We start from the raw sequence: 17,396 nt of genomic DNA, 5'->3' as shown, positions 1-17,396 counted from the left end.
AAGAGTACTGGGAGTGGTGCTCATATGGGTGTGTACCATTTTCCTGGCTCGGGCAATCAGATTGCAGGCGGGCCAGCACACACAGCCCAAAGCACATGTAGTAGAAGTTTGGACTGTCGAACCGCGAAGTCTTCAGTTCAATTCCTTTCCTTATATTTTTCAATTTGTATGAGTATCATACAGTCTGTGCTTGTATGGTTAAATTGCGAGGGTGTACATATCACCTGCGCTCCTGACCAACCTCACTCTGCATAAGTATTCAGCAAGCAGTTTTCGTTCCATCAAAAGGCTTTCACAATATTCAGCGACACAAGCAGCTACTCAGACAGCATCAGTGTAGCATTCTTGGAGCTTCGCAAATCTGTGGTTACATTGTTTACTAGCAAAACATGCACGGTATGTAGATATGTGTACTAGGACGCATAAGATGCCGTGACAATGTGGACTGCCCTTACGTCTACAGCTGCCCTTTAATCCTGTTACATTCTAGCCTGCAGTGAATTCAGCAGCAAGGTTTCACAATTAAATCATCCCAACTTTATATTTCTAGACTTGACCCCAGCACCGACAAAGTTCATTGTATTACCAGCATTTTGGTGGCATATTCAACCAGCAGGCCAATTAACTCAACGTCATGCAGGTTCTAGTGCAGATGTTTTCATGCAAACTACGGGTATCATCAACGAAGGAGGCTTTACTATACATACCTTTTCAGCACGCTGTTTTACGACTGGTTAAAGTCTGGTACATTTCAAAGTATAAGGCACATATTATTGTATGCATGTCTACAGATTGCAGATTATGCTGGCTTGCTTCTGAATGAGACTGCAAAATGCTGAAAACAGTGGCCACCTTTCAAAGCAGCTTTTGCAGAAAACGGTTTGATTTTTCTATTCCCCATGAGCCACTATTTTTCGAGGTCGTGTAAAGGTGAACGCGGCAACTAGAAAATCTAGGTTTCTCAGTGCCACAAGGACCACCACTTTGTAGTACATTTGGGCATTATATAATGTTACCAAGTGAGTGTTAGAGACATGTTGCTTTCAAAATAATTTGTTGGTTGGCCGCAGGTTCATCAATGCATACAAAATTTTTAAGCTAGAAGGAAGTTGACCTAGAGCAAGACATCTTTTATTCACGCTTCTTTGCTGTCTTCCTCTCTCCTAAATATACAAATGTGTATATACAGCTTCACAATCATGATGTGTTGAGGTCAGTGCTAAATAAAAAAAAAATGCATCCGACAAAGGTATAGTTAGAGATTGAGTACACAAAATTCATTCTAAGTGAGCCTATATATGTCTTGTAGATTCCAAGGGAAGGCAAGTATAGCAGGGGGCAGCAGAAACTCAGGCAGGCAGATAAAAAGTTTGCGGGGATCAGATGGATGCAGCTGACAGAGGATCGGGTTATTTGGATAGATATGGGAGAGACATCTATACAAGCAGGTATATACACAACTGCACAATTATGATGCATTTGCAGTCAGTGCTAAAAAAAATTCCACCCATTAAAGGTATAGGTGGGGAGTGAGCACACAAAATTCATTCTAAGTGAGCCTATATATGTCTTGTAGATTCCAGGGGAAGGCAAGCGTAGCAGGGGGCGGCAGAAATTCGGGCAGACAGATGAGATTAGGAAGTCTGCGGGGATCATATGGATGCAGCTGATGTATCTGCGGTCAGTTCCAAAAGAAATTCTACCCGTCAAAGGTAAAGGAAGGGAGTGAGTACACAAAATTCATTCTAAGTGAGCCTATATATGTCTTTTAGATTCCAAGGGAAGGCAAGTTTAGCAGGGGGCGGCAGAAACTCGGGCAAGCAGATGAAATTAGGAAGTTTGCGAGAATCATGCACCTGGCACAGGATCGGGTTATTCGGATGGATATGGGAGAAGCATTTGCCCAGCAGTGGGTGCAGTCAGGCTAGTGACATCAACAAGACTAACAAATGGATGAGTTGGTACTGATTCATCTTAAAACCAGCCAGAAGACGAAACACGTGAGAGGAGCACAAGACAAAGTTTGACTAACAACTGAAATGTTGCTGAAGGAAAGAGGCAAAAGAAGATTCGCACAGAAATGCACGTGCACGAAAAACCCCCAAAGCAGTGAAAGCGTGGAAAGCAGAAAGGGTCTAAAAAATCAAAATCTATAAAAAGCAAATTCCTTATGGTCAAGAACCACTCGTTACAAAAGGGAAGCCACAGATCCAAGTCCAAAGGCACACTATACTGCAAAGGCTAAGGACGTATGTGTGGCTAAGAAATCGGTCAACAGTCTTTTGGGGCCTTTTTTACATGTGCATCTCTGTGCAAGTCTTCTTTTGCCTCTATCCTTTAGTAAAATTCCAGTTATTAGTCCAGCTGTCCTGCAATTCTCTCTTCTCATATTTTCCGGCTTGTTTCAGAATGAATAAGGTGATGACTCTACAAACCTTGCACAAACTGGAAACCAGTGTAACTGTCAGATGGAAACCTTTCTCTTATTTGGCTTGCATTACAAATAGGGAGGACTTTACTGTGATGTCTGCCGAGGCATCCCCAAAGCCAGTGCGCAAGCTGGCTGTAGCAGATGTAGTGGTGCCTCCTGTTGACAAGAGAAAAAGCAATATTCACTTTTCAGCATAGCAAAATGAAAATATGATTTAGGTCTTTTACAAATTTGAAAGTTATTCATGCATCTGTACAATTAATTCCCGTCTAACAGAAGCTGTACAGTGTAACTTTCACTGTCAATTTATTCTCCCTGGAAGTATGGCAAACTTTGAATTCTGCTGCAGGTGATTGAGAGAGAATGAGACCCACCCAATATTAGAACTCCAGTGCAATCACAATTTGCTACTGCAGCAAAATAATGCCTGAAGGCAATGCAGCTTTTGACTGACAAAACCTGGTAGTCGTCTTACACCCTCTATACTAGTGTTGTGGCCGATGTCAATGTCCACGCTGATATCATCCGCATAGCACGAAGATGTTAAGTATGCGACTTATGCATTAAGCAGCTCTGTGCATGGAGTCATTCTATTCGAAGGAGCCATAAACTACAAGTGCACTTCTGTCAACAGCTCTCAGTTGTTTTCCCACAACACGGCACGTGCCAAACTTTCTGCAAGTGCCGCAAAACTACTCTATAACTTCATTTGCTAACTGTAAAATTTCCAACACTTACTCAAACTGTGGAAGTTTCGGTGTACTGGCCTTTGGGAGAACGTCTTTCTTTTTTTTTTTTTTTGGTTGTTACATTTCAGCACATGTAAAATGTCAGTGTCAAAGCATTTTGGAGAGGTTTACTGTGTGCAGGTGTTGATGATGGTATCAGTGAAGTCAATTTTTTTAATTATATTTGCACACTATACAACACTCACCTAATGCAAGTGGGTAAAAAAAAAACTAGCAAATAAAACTTTGAGTGCTGGTATGGTGATTGTTCTGGCAGCAAGTGGGGACAGGCTATAACAAGAGTTGTCGGGCTAGTTAGTGATCGTCTGCAGAAGCCAGTCCTGCTCTGTGTGTTTTTCTTTTCTGTGTCGTTTTTTAGTGCATTTTCCCACGGCTTCCGCAGGAGACAGGCTACTTCACTGCATGCAATTTCACTTAGCACAGAGTCCTCCGAAATGAGATTGCTTTTGTACTTATTTGCTGCATTTCTTGTGGCATTCCTTATGTATTTATGTTTTGAAGTGCTGCACTTGCTGAAGGTCATACCTGGCTAATAAAACAAGCAAATGTGTCCGGACAGCGTTCCCCCCCCCCTCGTTACTTCACATCAATGTGTATGCCCTTTCCATTTAGCAAGTTCACACTATCAGATGATGCGTGTTTTCTCATTTACTCGTGCATGGAATTAAGCAACCAGTAATTTGCATGGTGAAACGTCGTGCTCATGCGCTTCTACGAAAACAAAAATATGAAAACCAGCGATGTGTTCGCGCTAACTTGGCGCAATATCAACACTGTAGACAGTGTAGATGATCGCAGGTAAGTAACGTTAAAGGGGAAGCTTTATTTTATTAACACTGCCTTCCGCAATAGATTTCATTACAGCATTTCTTGCTCGAGAAAATGAAAAACAGGTGCCGCTTGTTCAAGTTATGTCGCCTTTCGCTCAAGGTTCTTACCTTGTGTTCTCGACTAGCAGTCCATGATCAAGAAGCATTTGGAGTAAATGCGGATGATCTGTAACACCCAGACGGCTGCTTCAACTACGTAGTCGCCGCCGGGATCTCGCCAGATGCTCTCAAGAGCAGTCGGCATCGGCACGCACCGCCCGCAGCTGCACCTGTTCGAAAGCTTCGGTTAGCGATTGCGCACTCTCGCAACGGTCAAACGTAGGCTAGGCTGCAAGACTCGGACATACATACCAATGCGTAGTTCCGAAACGGCTGGGATCGGGAGGCTGATGGTCGGGGCTTCTGCAAGCCGGAGTTGTGCCGCGGTTACCGCGGCCTCTCGACACAAGTGTTACTGTACCGGTCGCTCGCAGGATCCATCTTCGCCGACCTGGCACCCGAAAAGTTGCGTCGGCGTAAGGCTCAAAGCCCACGATGTAACCATGTTTTAACAGTAGCGACTATATTCTAGTTCACTATAGCAGCACAGCGACGCTGGAACCCACGGAGGAACCTAGGCGTCGGCCATATTAAAAAACCCTGTGCGAACGTAGAGTAGGGCACAATTAGAACCTCTAAAATACACCGAGCTTGGTCAACTTTGGCTCAGTAGGCTCCGGCAACGGGAGCTTCTCATTGGCTTAGCGCTATGACGTACCTGTTGAGTTGAGGAGGACGCGCGCTAGGAAACCGAAATTCTGTTTTTGTCGCTATTAAATCAACGCGGGCGAAGAAACGAATCGAGGTATATTATATGATGCAGGACAAGGATTCCATTTAACTAAGCTGTGCAAAATTTCCGGAAAACGTTTCACGACCCCTTTAAGGAGTGAGATCGTGAGGGTGTAACCTCCATTGCCTGTTCTGGTGTGTTTACTCTGATGTATTTGAATGTTTACTGTTTTTAAGCGCTCGTTTATTGTTTAACTTTCTGCTTATGTTAATCATTGTCATTCACATTATTGCTCTAATTTTCGCTCATTGTTACTTTACTCTTAGGTTACTGCTATGTCGAGTTCTTTGACCTTGATTCACTGAAGGAGGCTTTGGAGTTTGACTCCGCTGTGAGTATATCTATCAGTATATATTGCTGCAGCGAAATTCAGCTGCTGTATAAGTGGTTGGGACGGAATAAAATTTTGGAGAAATGTATTTAATCTTATGAATTATCCGTAAAAGCATCAACTATTGTAAGTGTTTCAATTTTTTTATGAGCTGAATTTTTCGGGTCTTCATTGTCGGCTAAAGCTTCGGGACCGATTATTAATTTCACGAGAAGACCAGAACAAATTTCTCAAGGTGCCCTGCTGCCGCAGTGTTCATATTGCTAATACAATGTAATATTGATGATGAAAATATAATGGACTCGCAAAAAAGTTTGTATCATGCGAAATATATGATTCAAAACAATAAAAAAAATTTATACAGAGTCGTGGCAGGTATATACACAAATGTGCTTACGGCTGATGAGGTTTATTTACAGCTGTGCGTCCAAAGCTCACATGCGCGGTGTAAACAGGATTACTGGCAGCTGCAATGTGAGCCAAGGTTAGGAATCTCTAATCAGTCTTGGTTCCAACTGTTCCAGGACACCTGATGACTGGAGACTGGTCGATTGGAGCTGGGTGCTCGATTAGAAATGGAGCAGCCTAAAAACTCCTACAGAGCAAATCAGCCTTGATCAGCCAGCGGAACGTGCAGATTGCACGGCAGAAGTAATGATGAACCAATTGCGGAAGTTGAGGTCATATCCTAGTGCAAAATGTGTTGCAATTAATAAATAGGTGGGAGCGGGCAACTCTGAATTTGTGTTCACACGGTTTTACCGCTGCAGATGTTGTTTGATAGACTCAGTTTGATATATGCACATGAAAAAAATGGGGGGTCCTCTGCCGACGTTTTTGAAGCCACTAAAACAGCCAAAAAAATCTTGCAACCTCTGAAAGTGACGACGCCGCTGACGAAGTTCCAGAGAGATCTGACTCTGGTTGTCAGATTGAGCTAGAGCTCTCCGCAACAAAATGAGTTGCTCCAGATGATCAGTGGAATACATGTAACCTACCTAAATCGACCAGTAGAATTTGAAATTGCCATCTCGGAGCAAGGAAAGCTGCTCTAGCATGACCAGTGGAAAAAGCCATAAGAAATGAAGCTTCTTTGTTTTCGCAGGATGGTTGAAACCCTGCTCGCAGTTGAGTTTTTTTCTTTGGTAGGTAACTGCTGCCATGACAAACATATGATGCTCCCTTGGCTTTTGTTCCTCTGTGTCTGAGAAATTGGTGCTGTCATATTTGTTGGACAGTGGTATATATATATAGGAAGTTTTTGCACCCTTATCCCACATCGCTTGCATGATTGCTGAGGTTTCGACTGAGGGAAATGGTTTTTTGTATCCTGTGATGGCTATGTATCTTGGTTGGTTGAATTCTGCACCGTTCTCTGTCGTATAGTTGACAGTGTGGGTATAATCTGTTATAGAGTAGTAGCATTGAGGAAAGCCTTCCTGATCTATTAGCTGATAAAAAGTCTAAAGCTGTCCCGACTCTACTTAGTGGTTACCTGAGTAAAAGCCTTTTAGAAAATGATTAATCGGTGTGTAATTTCTCAAGGTGTGGGCTGGGGCTCATTATTTTTAGATCTTTTAGTTCACTCCAACCTATCTAACGTAATTTTTTGTGTCGTTGACATTGCTTTCCTTATAAATTTAATAATGTTAGTGTTTTTTTAGATTCCAGTGTGCTTGAGGCCATGGTGGTGTTTCCAGCCAAAAGATCTCAATTGCCGCAGAGGTTGTTCAAAGATCTTGCCACAAATTTGTTCAAACTTGTGATATCCTCATTGAAATGAACTGGGATCACCGTGTGAAAGCAGCTGGTGATGTTGCTTAGCCTCAGCGATCCGCACGCAAAGGTCTCCGTCAATGCACAGCAGCTTGCTCGCAAAAGCAGTAGGGTGTTGACAGCATTTGTATTTGATTTTCTGGCCTTAGAGGCTTTTGAAAGTTAGTCTTTGGTGAAAGTAATGCCTCTGTCATTAGAATATGATAATCTATAAATACAGGCCAACTTTGGCATTTCGAGAAGCTGCTTGCAGTTATTTTTCTGCCGGCTACAAGTGCTCATTGCCATTCCCAGTGCTGCAACTGTGTGTGTGCCCCATTCAGGATCTTCAAGGACGGTCACTGCGAGTGGACATTGCCGAGGGTCGGCGAAGTGATCGTGGTGGTGGATTCAGCAACAGGCGAGGCGGACCAGGCGGAGGAGGAGGTGTGTGCCCATGTTTATATTTTGATGGCCAGAGTTTTTGCATTGGAGCAGCATTGGCGTATTGTCCTGAAGATGTGGATACTAGGCCTTCTTTCTTGAGAGAACGCATTACAAAGCTGGAGAGAATCCCGAGTGCCGTTAGCTGCTGTGGATAGTCGGGCAGTGGAGAATTTCGCAAGAGCTTTTGAAGAGATGGTAAGCAACACTGAAGTCAAGCTAAGCTAGCCAAATCTACCAATACTTGAAATTAATGGGCTGGTGGGGGTTGGGGTTCATGGTTAAACCGTGTTCTCGGTTTTGGGTTGTGACTGTTTGATTACATGAAGAGCAAACCTGAACTTTTCGTTAGTTTTGCTGGCACCATTCTTCTAAAGTCGGCGCAAAAGTATCATCAGTGTGGGTAGCTGTTGAGAAAGCCATCTCAGCAGTTCTTTTTAGTATTACCAAAGCTGCGATGAGTCCCAAGGCGCTGTTCTGGTGGTGCGGAATATAGTGCTAGCATAAATGGCTTGACGGTCAGAGGATAGCATTCTTTAAAGTGCACAAATGGAAAACGCTTTTAAATATTGTTGCGTGGTTTGGAGCCATGAGGTCCAGGGCACAAGGCATAGCACACAGCACAGGACACATAGAAAAACCCCGGGTCAGAGCGAGCATACCACTCACAACTTCGTCCTCGTTGCTGGCCTTATTCATGGCATGGCCCCCCCCCCAGCACAAAAAACGCAGTCCCGAGGTTGGTTAAGCACTTGCATAGCATGGTGACTTGTAGGGTTTTAGGCACGAGACATGCACGATGTCACACAGGACAGAACTTGGTGTAGACTCAGAGAAGGCTGAGGCTATCTCATAGGTGACGGCAGTGACCTGACGGAGCACGGGATGTGGGTCAGCACAGCGCCAGAAAAGTTTCTTGGCGTGTCCAAAGTTACAAGATAGCGTCCAGAGCAAGATGAGAGACCGAGAAGAGAAGGAGACCATGCGGTGATGGCGGTTGTAAGCATCTTACTGTGAAGCTTGTAAGGTGGGCAGGCGGGAACGGGCTGGTTGGCGACCATGGTCAGTACGAGCAGTAGCGTTGTAGGCGTAGGCAGAAGATGGAACAGCGAACGTAGGAAGCAGCATGTCGAGAGGTAATCCGCTTTTTTCACAAGGCCACTTTGTGCATGCACACCACTCCCTTGGTTGAAAGCGAACCATGAGCCCCAACTGCACATACCCAGTTCTTGGCCTCCGCGATTGGCGCAGCCGGAGCTGATCTCGGGGGGGCCATGCGCAGTTCACATTGGTAAGAGGCATATGCGACAGATGATGGTAGCTGTCAAGTACAGACATTTTTGTAGGTGGCTGCGTCTGCCAAGGACATTTTCAACCAGTAGCGGACGAATTTTCAACCACTCGGCAGAGGGCACCACATCTTGTGAAGAAGGCGGAGTGGGGATTGCAGGTGTACAAAATATAGAAAAGAGAGTAACCGGCAGAGTCATGGGGGTAGAGTTTTAAGCAAATGTGATCTATGGGAGAGTGAGATTCCAGTCACGGGGTTGCGGTGAAGCGTAGCTAAATACACTCGCCGACTGATTTTTCGGACTCCAAAAATTCGGACATACTCGATTATTCGGACTGCTTTGCGGCACCATCACCCTTCCTATAGGCCATAATGCATAACAAATACCGAAATTTTGGACACTTCGCAACCTCTCATTTGATTTTTCGGACCCTACTCGAGCCAACTCAATCGACAGCAGCTACCCACACCGACGCTGACTGAAGCATGAAGCGCCTTGGAATGAGCCTCCTTACCGCCCCATGAGGTGGCGGTAGGGACGGAGTCCGCTCATCATCATCGTTTTTGTGTGTTCCGGCCCAATGGCTAGTTTCGGCCTATCCAAATCCAGGTCAAATCCAGTAGCCGCTGGCCCGGTCGTCTCTTTGTTCTTTGTAACGGCGTGCGGTGCAGTTATAGTGTGCAGTGTTCATTCTACTTGTGTTGCTTGTATGTTGTGTACGCCTAGCAGTGAGACCAACGAAGCATATGGGAATGGCACCAACATCGGGGCAGTCAGCGCCGGGGAATTCAGCTAAGAAGCGCGGCAAATACGATGCTTGCAGCTGCCTACAGTGACAGCATGACCCTTTTCGAGATTCAAGCCGATCTGATTGCTCGCAAACGGAGGAACGTCCAGCAGCATATTCACAATTTTTTCCAGCCAATTGCGGGGCCTGAATAAGTGCATAGGGCATGCCAGTTTTCTTTTTTTATTTCTGATTTTGTTTTTTCGGACTCCTGTTTATTTGGAATTTTTGGCGGTCCCCGTGAGGTCCAAATAATCAGTCGGCGACTGTAGTAAGCGTATCTTCGAGGGTACAGTTGAGGCACTTGGTGAGGCTGTTGGTTTAGGGGGAATAGGCAGTGGCAAGCACCAGGAATGGAAGATGTCTTCGACGACTTTTGAAAGCAAGGGGCGGCTACGGTCTGTAAGGGGCCGACAGGGAGTGCCATGATGTAAAATAAGGTCTCAAAGAAGGAAATCAGCGGCCTCAGCAGTATCGGTAGGAATCGCACACGTGGTTGTGTAGCTGGTCAAATATTTAGGGGAATCCCCCAAGCTGGGGTAGATTTGTAATAAGGGAGTAATTACTCATTGACATCCACCCAAGCGCAGCCATACGGCTACAATGTGGAAACTGCAACTCATTTATTTCTGAAGATGGACGCTGGAAATGGTCCAAGAAGATCTCACCTGACATGGTAAAAAGGTTTGGAAGAAATTCTAAGAGACTGGTGAAGGCTGGCCGGGCAAATGTTGGGGCATTTCCAGTGCTGACACAGGTCGCAGGTACCCACATAGCGCTGTACAGAGCGATAGAGGCGAGGCCAATAGACTCAGCGATGCACACTGTCGTAAGTGCACGATACACCCAGATGAACAGCAGTGGGGAGGGAGATTGTGGAGTTTTTTAAAGACAGGAGCGGTATAAAGTGTTACAAACTGGCACGTCGAATGGTCGGAACATGGTGTCCAGCACTAACACAGCACTGGACGCCATGTCATACGATTAGTGTGTGTGTGCTTTTGATTTTGTTGCCTTCACTAGGGTGCATACTGGCTTTTAGCATGTGATCCCTCCTAGTGCATTAACGCTTCGCATCGCGTTAGCCATTGAGTGCGAATCATGAATCTCTAGTCGCGTGACATTTTCAATGAGTGAGAGTGCACCACATGTGTCGTACACTGTGTGCCTTTGTCCTCTTGCATTTTCGTAGTGTTCACTTCTGATGCGTGGGACAGATGGCACACTGTGGCCAGTAGTATCCCCCAAATAATTAGTGTTTGGGTGCCATTTTTGGTTTTATCGAATGTGGACAACTGTTTGAAAAGTGTAGTTTTATTGCTATAATAGCCTGTGGGCAACTGCGCTGGATGGACACTATGTAGACAATTTGTCAGCAATGTGTATTTGCTAACCTTTCCCGAGATCTCTTGTTCTACTGGCATCATGGGTGTCATGATGAAATCTACCTTTTGGCTGGTGATCTTGATTGCACGGAAGTGATGTAATAGAGACAAATGATTGCAGTTGCGCAGATAACTTCTTTGGCTTTGTTTGGGCAGTTTTCCCCGATTTCCGATTGCGGTTGCCAAGATTGAACATGTGTAGTGAAACTATTTTTTGTTGTACTACCCTATAGTTCAAATGGAAGCCAGTGTTTGTGCTCTGTTTTGCGCTGAAAGTAAGTTTGGCTTTATTGGCTGAAGGATTCGACCGAGGTGGTGGCCGAGGAGGCGGACCCAGGGACGGTGGACCGAGGGACGGTGGACCTAGGGACGGTGGACCACCGCGCTACGGGGACCGTGACCGAGGAGGCCGGCCAGGAGACCGTGGGGGCTTTCGCGGAGGATTTTCGGACCGTCCAAGTGACCGTGACTTTGACAGGTCAGGGTCTATTAGGCAGTATAGATTGGATGACAAACGAGAGTGAGGCAAGATCTCTGGCCTTTTCTTAGTGAGAGGAGTATGAGCACTCCCAAACTTATGAACAGTTCAAGGCTGTTTGAGTTTGTCATTACCATCTTTTCATTTCAAGCGTAAGCAGGCTGGCTGTCCTGTAACGAAAGCCATTTATTCTTGGAAGGGAGCAATATAAGTACACTTGGAAATAGGTGACGTAGATGTTGCAGGTTAACGGTTGGGGCTTTATCAGCATGACAGCAAGGTTTGGCCACACCTTCCCTTTAATGTTGAGGAAGTCCAGAAGTTTGATCTCACAGTGGGTATTGACCGGGTTCTCAATGCTATCTTGTGCTCCTGTGCAACTGCTGTTGTCCAGTCTGGAGGTCGCTGTGTTCAGGTGCCTGCTGTGAGGTTGCTTCTGGCTCTTGTTGTGTGCAACGGATTTCATGGCTGTCTTTCGTCTTCACAATCGTAGACCTTGGAGCTCTGGCTGGCCTTAGGACAATAGTTGGAGATCAGGTTGCCTGGAGAGCGTCTTAAGATACTACGTGTTATTCTGGCATCATTGCGGACAAGTTCCTGGCGCCCATTTGTAGTGGATCTTTTGCCGATACTAGCTTGCCTGAAAAAAGTTGTAAACATCCTTGCTGTGTCTCCGGCTCGAGGTGCGATGTGTTGGCACTGGCAAGAGGATCTGTGTCTGCCGCATGGGCCCTATGATCCTCTGCACAGGTGACAGGATCCCTAAGGGTATTACGCCACTCAAGTAGAGCACTTTCAAAATCTCATGTGCGAAGAGAGCACTTCTTTAACAGCTTTTTGGCCTCCTGAGCAGCTCTTTCTGTCATGCCACTAGAATGCAGGTGATACAGACTTGTCGTGACATGCACAGTGTCTAGCTTGCCTCACAGATATTTGAAGTTTCAGCTACCGAATCGGGGCCCATTATCACTGCACAGCTTCTGTGGCAGCCCATGCACAGAAAAAAATTGTGCACGCTAAGTCTTGAGTGCATATGCCGTGGTGTGGCAAAGCTCTCGGAACCATAACGGTAAACTCCAAGCTACCATAGTGCAGCAGGTCTACATACTTAATTTGCTGAGAACAAAGTACAGTGGAGGCCACTTACAACGTAACTGCTTATAGTGCAGGACCGGATTTAATGCGGTTTTTGCTGGCCACTGGTCCGCCTCACAGGACCCAATGTAAGGAAAGTTGTACTGCTTATTATGCAGTCACGTGAAGCGAAATACTGGTTACAATGTGGTTTTGAATCGCATGAAGCAGTAAGTGCACTTCCCTGTGTGGCACAGTGCATCGCACCGCGTGTTTACAGGACATAACACAAGTGCACACTCGTGCCTCCATGCTGTTCATTTCCTCCCTCAGTGCGGTAGTCTCCACGCTTTGCTCCCGTCTTGCCCAAGATTGTGCAACAGCTATGCTTTTCTCTCTGTTGTTCTTTCGCTTTTCTCCTTTCTGTGAATCTGGGTCGCACTGCATTTTCTCGCCGCGATCCCTCGAATGCTTTCCATCACTCACACTTTGCTCTTTTCGTAAAAGAGTAAGCGGAAACGCCTGTTGGAGTTGTGCCTTCGTTCAAGCTTGATCACGTGAGAGCAACGCTGCATTTCTTTTGTGGCAGCAAACATTGAAATCTTGAGGCACTTTTGGAACAGCCGCTTGTCTATCTTCCTGTGTACATGTGCAAACATTTTACGTTTGGTAGTATTTTTGTGATGTCAGAGGTGGTCCCACTAATGCAAATTCAGGTACGATATTGTGTGCTGCCACAACAGTACACGAAATACTAATTGAGAATTCCTGTGTGGTCAGCTTCTCATTCTTAAAGCTTGTTTTTCAACTGAAAGGCCTTGTTCTGAGACGCCTTGCATTTTTTGTGAAAATGAAAAGACCCTAGTGATGCATTTAGCATATCGCGTACAGAGCCATTGCCTTCGCGAAACTGGGCTTGTGCTGATAACAGGTGCATACACAGTTTTGCTGCAGCAGTTGTAATTTTTGTGGTTGCATTGAGCACGGTAGTATAGCGCCTAGAATATATTGGCTAGTGTGACGAGCGCTTGCGCTTCCCTATGGGCGAGGGAAGCGCAATGCAGTTGTCCCCACACGTTTTGCACAATGCAGTTGTCCGTCACTTCCTCGGTAGCAACAACGCAATTGCCGGCGTCGAGGAAGTCCTCCAAAACGACACCGTCAGGAACGGCCCCGTCACTTTCCAGGCATCACCATGCTTCTTCGAGGCCGACCTAATTGTCTCCCTCGTCATGTCCAAGTGCATGGGCAGTGAACGGAGTTCCTTCATTGGCCTCCGCTAGGTTGCGTTCTTCTGGGGCACTTGTTTCAGCCGCAACATTCTCAGACCCGCTGAATCACATCCTACGACGTTGCCTCCCAGGATTCAGCGAACATTTTCAAAGCTTGAAAAATGTCCACTTTGGTGGGGCGTTTCAAGTGGAGATTGAGCAGTAGCTTGTCGATCAGCCAACACAATACGCGCACTTCACATTTTATTATTCCGTGGTCGAGCGGCTGAATCAGCGAAGTACAGTTCGGCGGGAAAAACGCACCTTGACATTTTTCTGCTCTACGTCTTCGATGTGATGAGCGGAACAATTGTTCACCAAGAGGCAAACACTGCGGCCGTCACGCTTCATTTCATTGTCAAACGCCCGGAGCTAGTCACAGAAGATGTCGCAGGACATCCACACCTTCTTGTTCGAAGTGTACTCAACTTCCAGCTTCCGAGCAGTCTTAAAACATTGTGGCTTCTTACTTTTGCCAATCACAAGCGGCACCTGCTTATCACTGGCATCTATGTTTACGCAGAGAAGAGCTGTGATACGTAGCTTGCTCTGCTTCCCACCGTGACAGCAATCCCCTTTTAGTGCTAGAGTCCAATTTGATAGCATTTAAAAAAAAAATATTCTTCCGCATTGTACACCTCTGATGGCTGGTACCTTGTTAGTATTCTTGGCATTTTCTTCTCCAGCCAAGTAGCGGCTTCAGGCGCGTTGGCCGACGTCGACTTCCCGCAGAGCACCCGTCCAACAATCCCATAATGGGACTTGGAACGGTGGAACCAACCACTGCTAGCCTTGAAGGTGTCCCTGTCAAGCAGGCAACCAAAGTCCTTTGCTTTCTGCTGCAAAATTGCCCTACTCACTGGCACATTCTGTGCTCTGGCATGCATAAACCAGGAGAACACAGCCTTGTCCACATCTTCGTAGGTAGCTGTCCTCAATTGCTTATGCTTGGCACTCATGCCACACTTTGCAGAGCTGAGGATGGAGGCCTTTGCCTTCAAGATTGTTGAGAGCGTACTCTGAGATATGGCGAATCGAGCCATGACGTCTTTCGTTTTCTTGCCTTTTGAAACGGCTTCTAGAATTGCCACTTTTTGCTCGAGTGAAAGCGCTTTCCGCTTAGAGCCACTCATGGCGGCAACGCACTCGGGGAAATCAAAGCGAAGGAGAGAAGAAGAATCGATGAACCGAGCAGAAAGCAGCGTACAAACAGCGGCTGTGGCAATGCAGCGGGAAACCAAAGCGAAGGAGAGTCAGAATCAGCAAACCTAGCGGCAAGCGGCGCACAAACGACGACTGCGGAAGTGGCGGCTGCGCGAGAGCCGTGCGAGAAAGGGTCAATGACAAATGGCCGGTGCACGCCTCCGTAGACATGGGAAAGAGGTTCTTTGGATCGCTGCAAATAATAAGCAGAGCAGGAAGCGAAGTGGGGGGGGGATACGGAGCCGCCACTCTGCTTCATTTGTGACAAAGCAAAAAGACAAGAGAAAGAAAGAAGACAGAGGTAGAGAGAGAAAAAAAAAAAAAGCGGGAGGGTGGGGGGGGCGCAGATATTTTAGCGGATTGTAGCTTATGACTTGCTTGTAGGGAGGGAATGCTGCGCGCCCCGGGAGGCCTGTCCGCATGGTTTATCAAAGTCTCGCGCGCTGGTAATGCTTTCTCCTTGGCCATTGCCGCCTCTGTGAAGTTTTTGTTCTTCCGGGTAAAATTTGTCTGAAGATTTTGTTGTGTTGAAATTACAGAAACATTTACTTCGTTATATTGAGATAAAATATACATGGTTTCCAACGGGCATTATGTTATGTATTCCTTGTAACTTCGTTATATTGAGGATTTCGTTATACTGAGGTTTAACTGTATCTTTTCTGTGACTGCCATGGGTCGTACTGAACTTGGCGGCAAGTTTGTGCGCTAAGGAGTATAAATGCTAGCGTATTGCTTTTGCAGATGTGGTCAAAATTTTGCTTGGCCGAAGATAGCGCACAACAAAAGAATATCATGCAAACATGTATTACATGCATTGTACTGGCGAGTAATGATGGATTGCAGTGCAGCTTGGCTCATGCTGGCAATAAGGCGAGCATCAGGCAATCAAGATGGATCAGGTAGATGTGCTGAAGCGCACTCGTTTGCTGCTGCGCATCTGCTGATAGAGCATACTGGCATGCAATGTTACCCAGTTTGCGTGCTCCTTTTACTTTTGGTGCGCCTATACTGTGGCCATAGGGACATATCCGGTTTGTCATTTGCTGAAGCCCCGTGGAGTTTTGGCTGTTTGTTCTTTGGCTCTGAGGTGATGATACTCATTTCAAGTTCAGAGCGTGGGCAATTATTGGGATTTGGGGCTTTTGAATGTAGTGTTAGATAGTGACCAATGCTTTTGAAATTGCAGGGGCCCTCCTGGTGGGTTCCAGGCCAGAGGACCACCCCGCGACAGGCGCCCTGCAGACAGTGAAGAGTTTCGGGAGCCCACGTCAGGTGACTGGTCTTGCACAAACTTCAGTTCTCACTCTGATTCTGGCATAATGTTAAGGCCACCATATGGCTCACTGGAAGTCACCACAGGTTGTGCTGTTCTGGTGTACTGTTGTTCCCATAGACCTTTGCATTGGGCAAGGGAGTTGTTGAAACTTCTCTCTGGACAGTCGGAAACCGGTTTCGCTGTAGTTTCCACAGTGCTTGCACGGGGTGCACTCGACTGTCCACTAAACAATATGGCAGTGTCCAGGGAGCCCAAAATGCAGAGGTCATTAGTGGATTGAGTGGCCACCACCCTGTTTGCTTACTTTTTCCTCTTGTAGCCTCGAAACCGGTGCTGGCCTTGCATTTTGTTCATCAGCCAATCTGACGCTGGATTGAGGCCATATTTGCCTAGCAGCTTCCACTTACGCAACAGCGTCGCTGTCGGCAGTGCTTTTTTTTTTTCTACCTTTAGACTATTGGACCGCTTCGACTGCTTGCTTGTCAGTTTGTGCTGTGTGTTTCACATGCGTTGCTGAGCTTAGCGAGAAGGGCTAGTCGCGGTCGTGCTGCGTAGATATGGAAACCACATTCTGTCACTACTGTGGCTCGCATTGACTGTATCGACTTCAGTTCATCAATTTTAAATTTTTATTGTGCAACGCGGCAGCGAGTAGACGCCCAACGGAGTCGGTGATGTGACCCAGTGACAACCTCCAGAGGACTGCACTATGTGTTCTGCTTCGCCAAGTGGGCCGATTTGTAATGGAGAACAAATCATCGATGTTGTCATTGGCCTCGAAGGCACTGATAGAGTGAGGCGAGTACCGCACCAAACCGATAGCAAAGAAAGCGGCTATCGTCAAGCTTGTGGAAGGTGGTCGATCACAGGCAGATGTTGAGGAAGAGTTTTAGATTTCCAGACAGGCTATTTCGGGTTACATGAAGAACAAGCTGAAAATTTTGGAGGTGGTGAAAAAAACCTACTGCGTGTTGTCAGAAAAATGTAAGCCAAGGTGCCTTCCCAAAGCTCAAGGAGGCCCTCATTTTATGGCTGAAATCAACGGTGGCTAGCAAGGTTCCTGTCTCCGATGGCCTCCTCAAACAGAAAGCTAAGACGATGGTACTTCAAACAAGCATTGAAGGATTTGAGTTCGGTGATGGCTGGCTAAGAAATTTCAAGAAGCATTTTGATTTCAGCTTCAAAAAGCTATGCGGCGAAAGTCCAGCTGTCTGCCTTAGCGTCTTTGCCAACTACCGCTGTGAAAAGCTACAGT

General features: G+C 46.3%; 1 protein-coding gene and 1 long non-coding RNA gene across 3 annotated transcripts in view; one reads left to right on the top strand and one right to left on the bottom strand.

The window, feature by feature from the left end:
* The window catches only part of LOC146196049 (eukaryotic translation initiation factor 4H-like), a 40,000-nt gene that overhangs the window by 8,676 nt on the left and 13,928 nt on the right, over nucleotides 1-17,396 (top strand). For both annotated transcript variants that reach the window (XM_084598058.1, XM_084598059.1), the window contains exons 4-7: nucleotides 5,109-5,173; nucleotides 7,273-7,375; nucleotides 11,137-11,314; nucleotides 16,052-16,137. In XM_084598058.1, the coding sequence (XP_084454184.1) occupies nucleotides 5,109-5,173; nucleotides 7,273-7,375; nucleotides 11,137-11,314; nucleotides 16,052-16,137 (432 nt within the window). The remainder of the gene's footprint in view (nucleotides 1-5,108; nucleotides 5,174-7,272; nucleotides 7,376-11,136; nucleotides 11,315-16,051; nucleotides 16,138-17,396) is intronic.
* On the bottom strand, nucleotides 1,712-4,860 carry LOC146196050 (uncharacterized). The gene is made up of 3 exons (XR_014706071.1): nucleotides 4,362-4,860; nucleotides 4,119-4,279; nucleotides 1,712-2,587 (listed from the first exon to the last, which is right to left on the bottom strand). It is a non-coding gene; the product is annotated as an uncharacterized LOC146196050 (long non-coding RNA).

Source organism: Amblyomma maculatum, chromosome 3 (assembly GCF_055883805.1).
Source record: "Amblyomma maculatum isolate TAMU_Amacu chromosome 3, ASM5588380v1, whole genome shotgun sequence".
NCBI classification, from domain to species: Eukaryota; Metazoa; Arthropoda; class Arachnida; order Ixodida; family Ixodidae; genus Amblyomma; species Amblyomma maculatum.
This window is presented reverse-complemented; position numbering and strand designations above follow the sequence as displayed.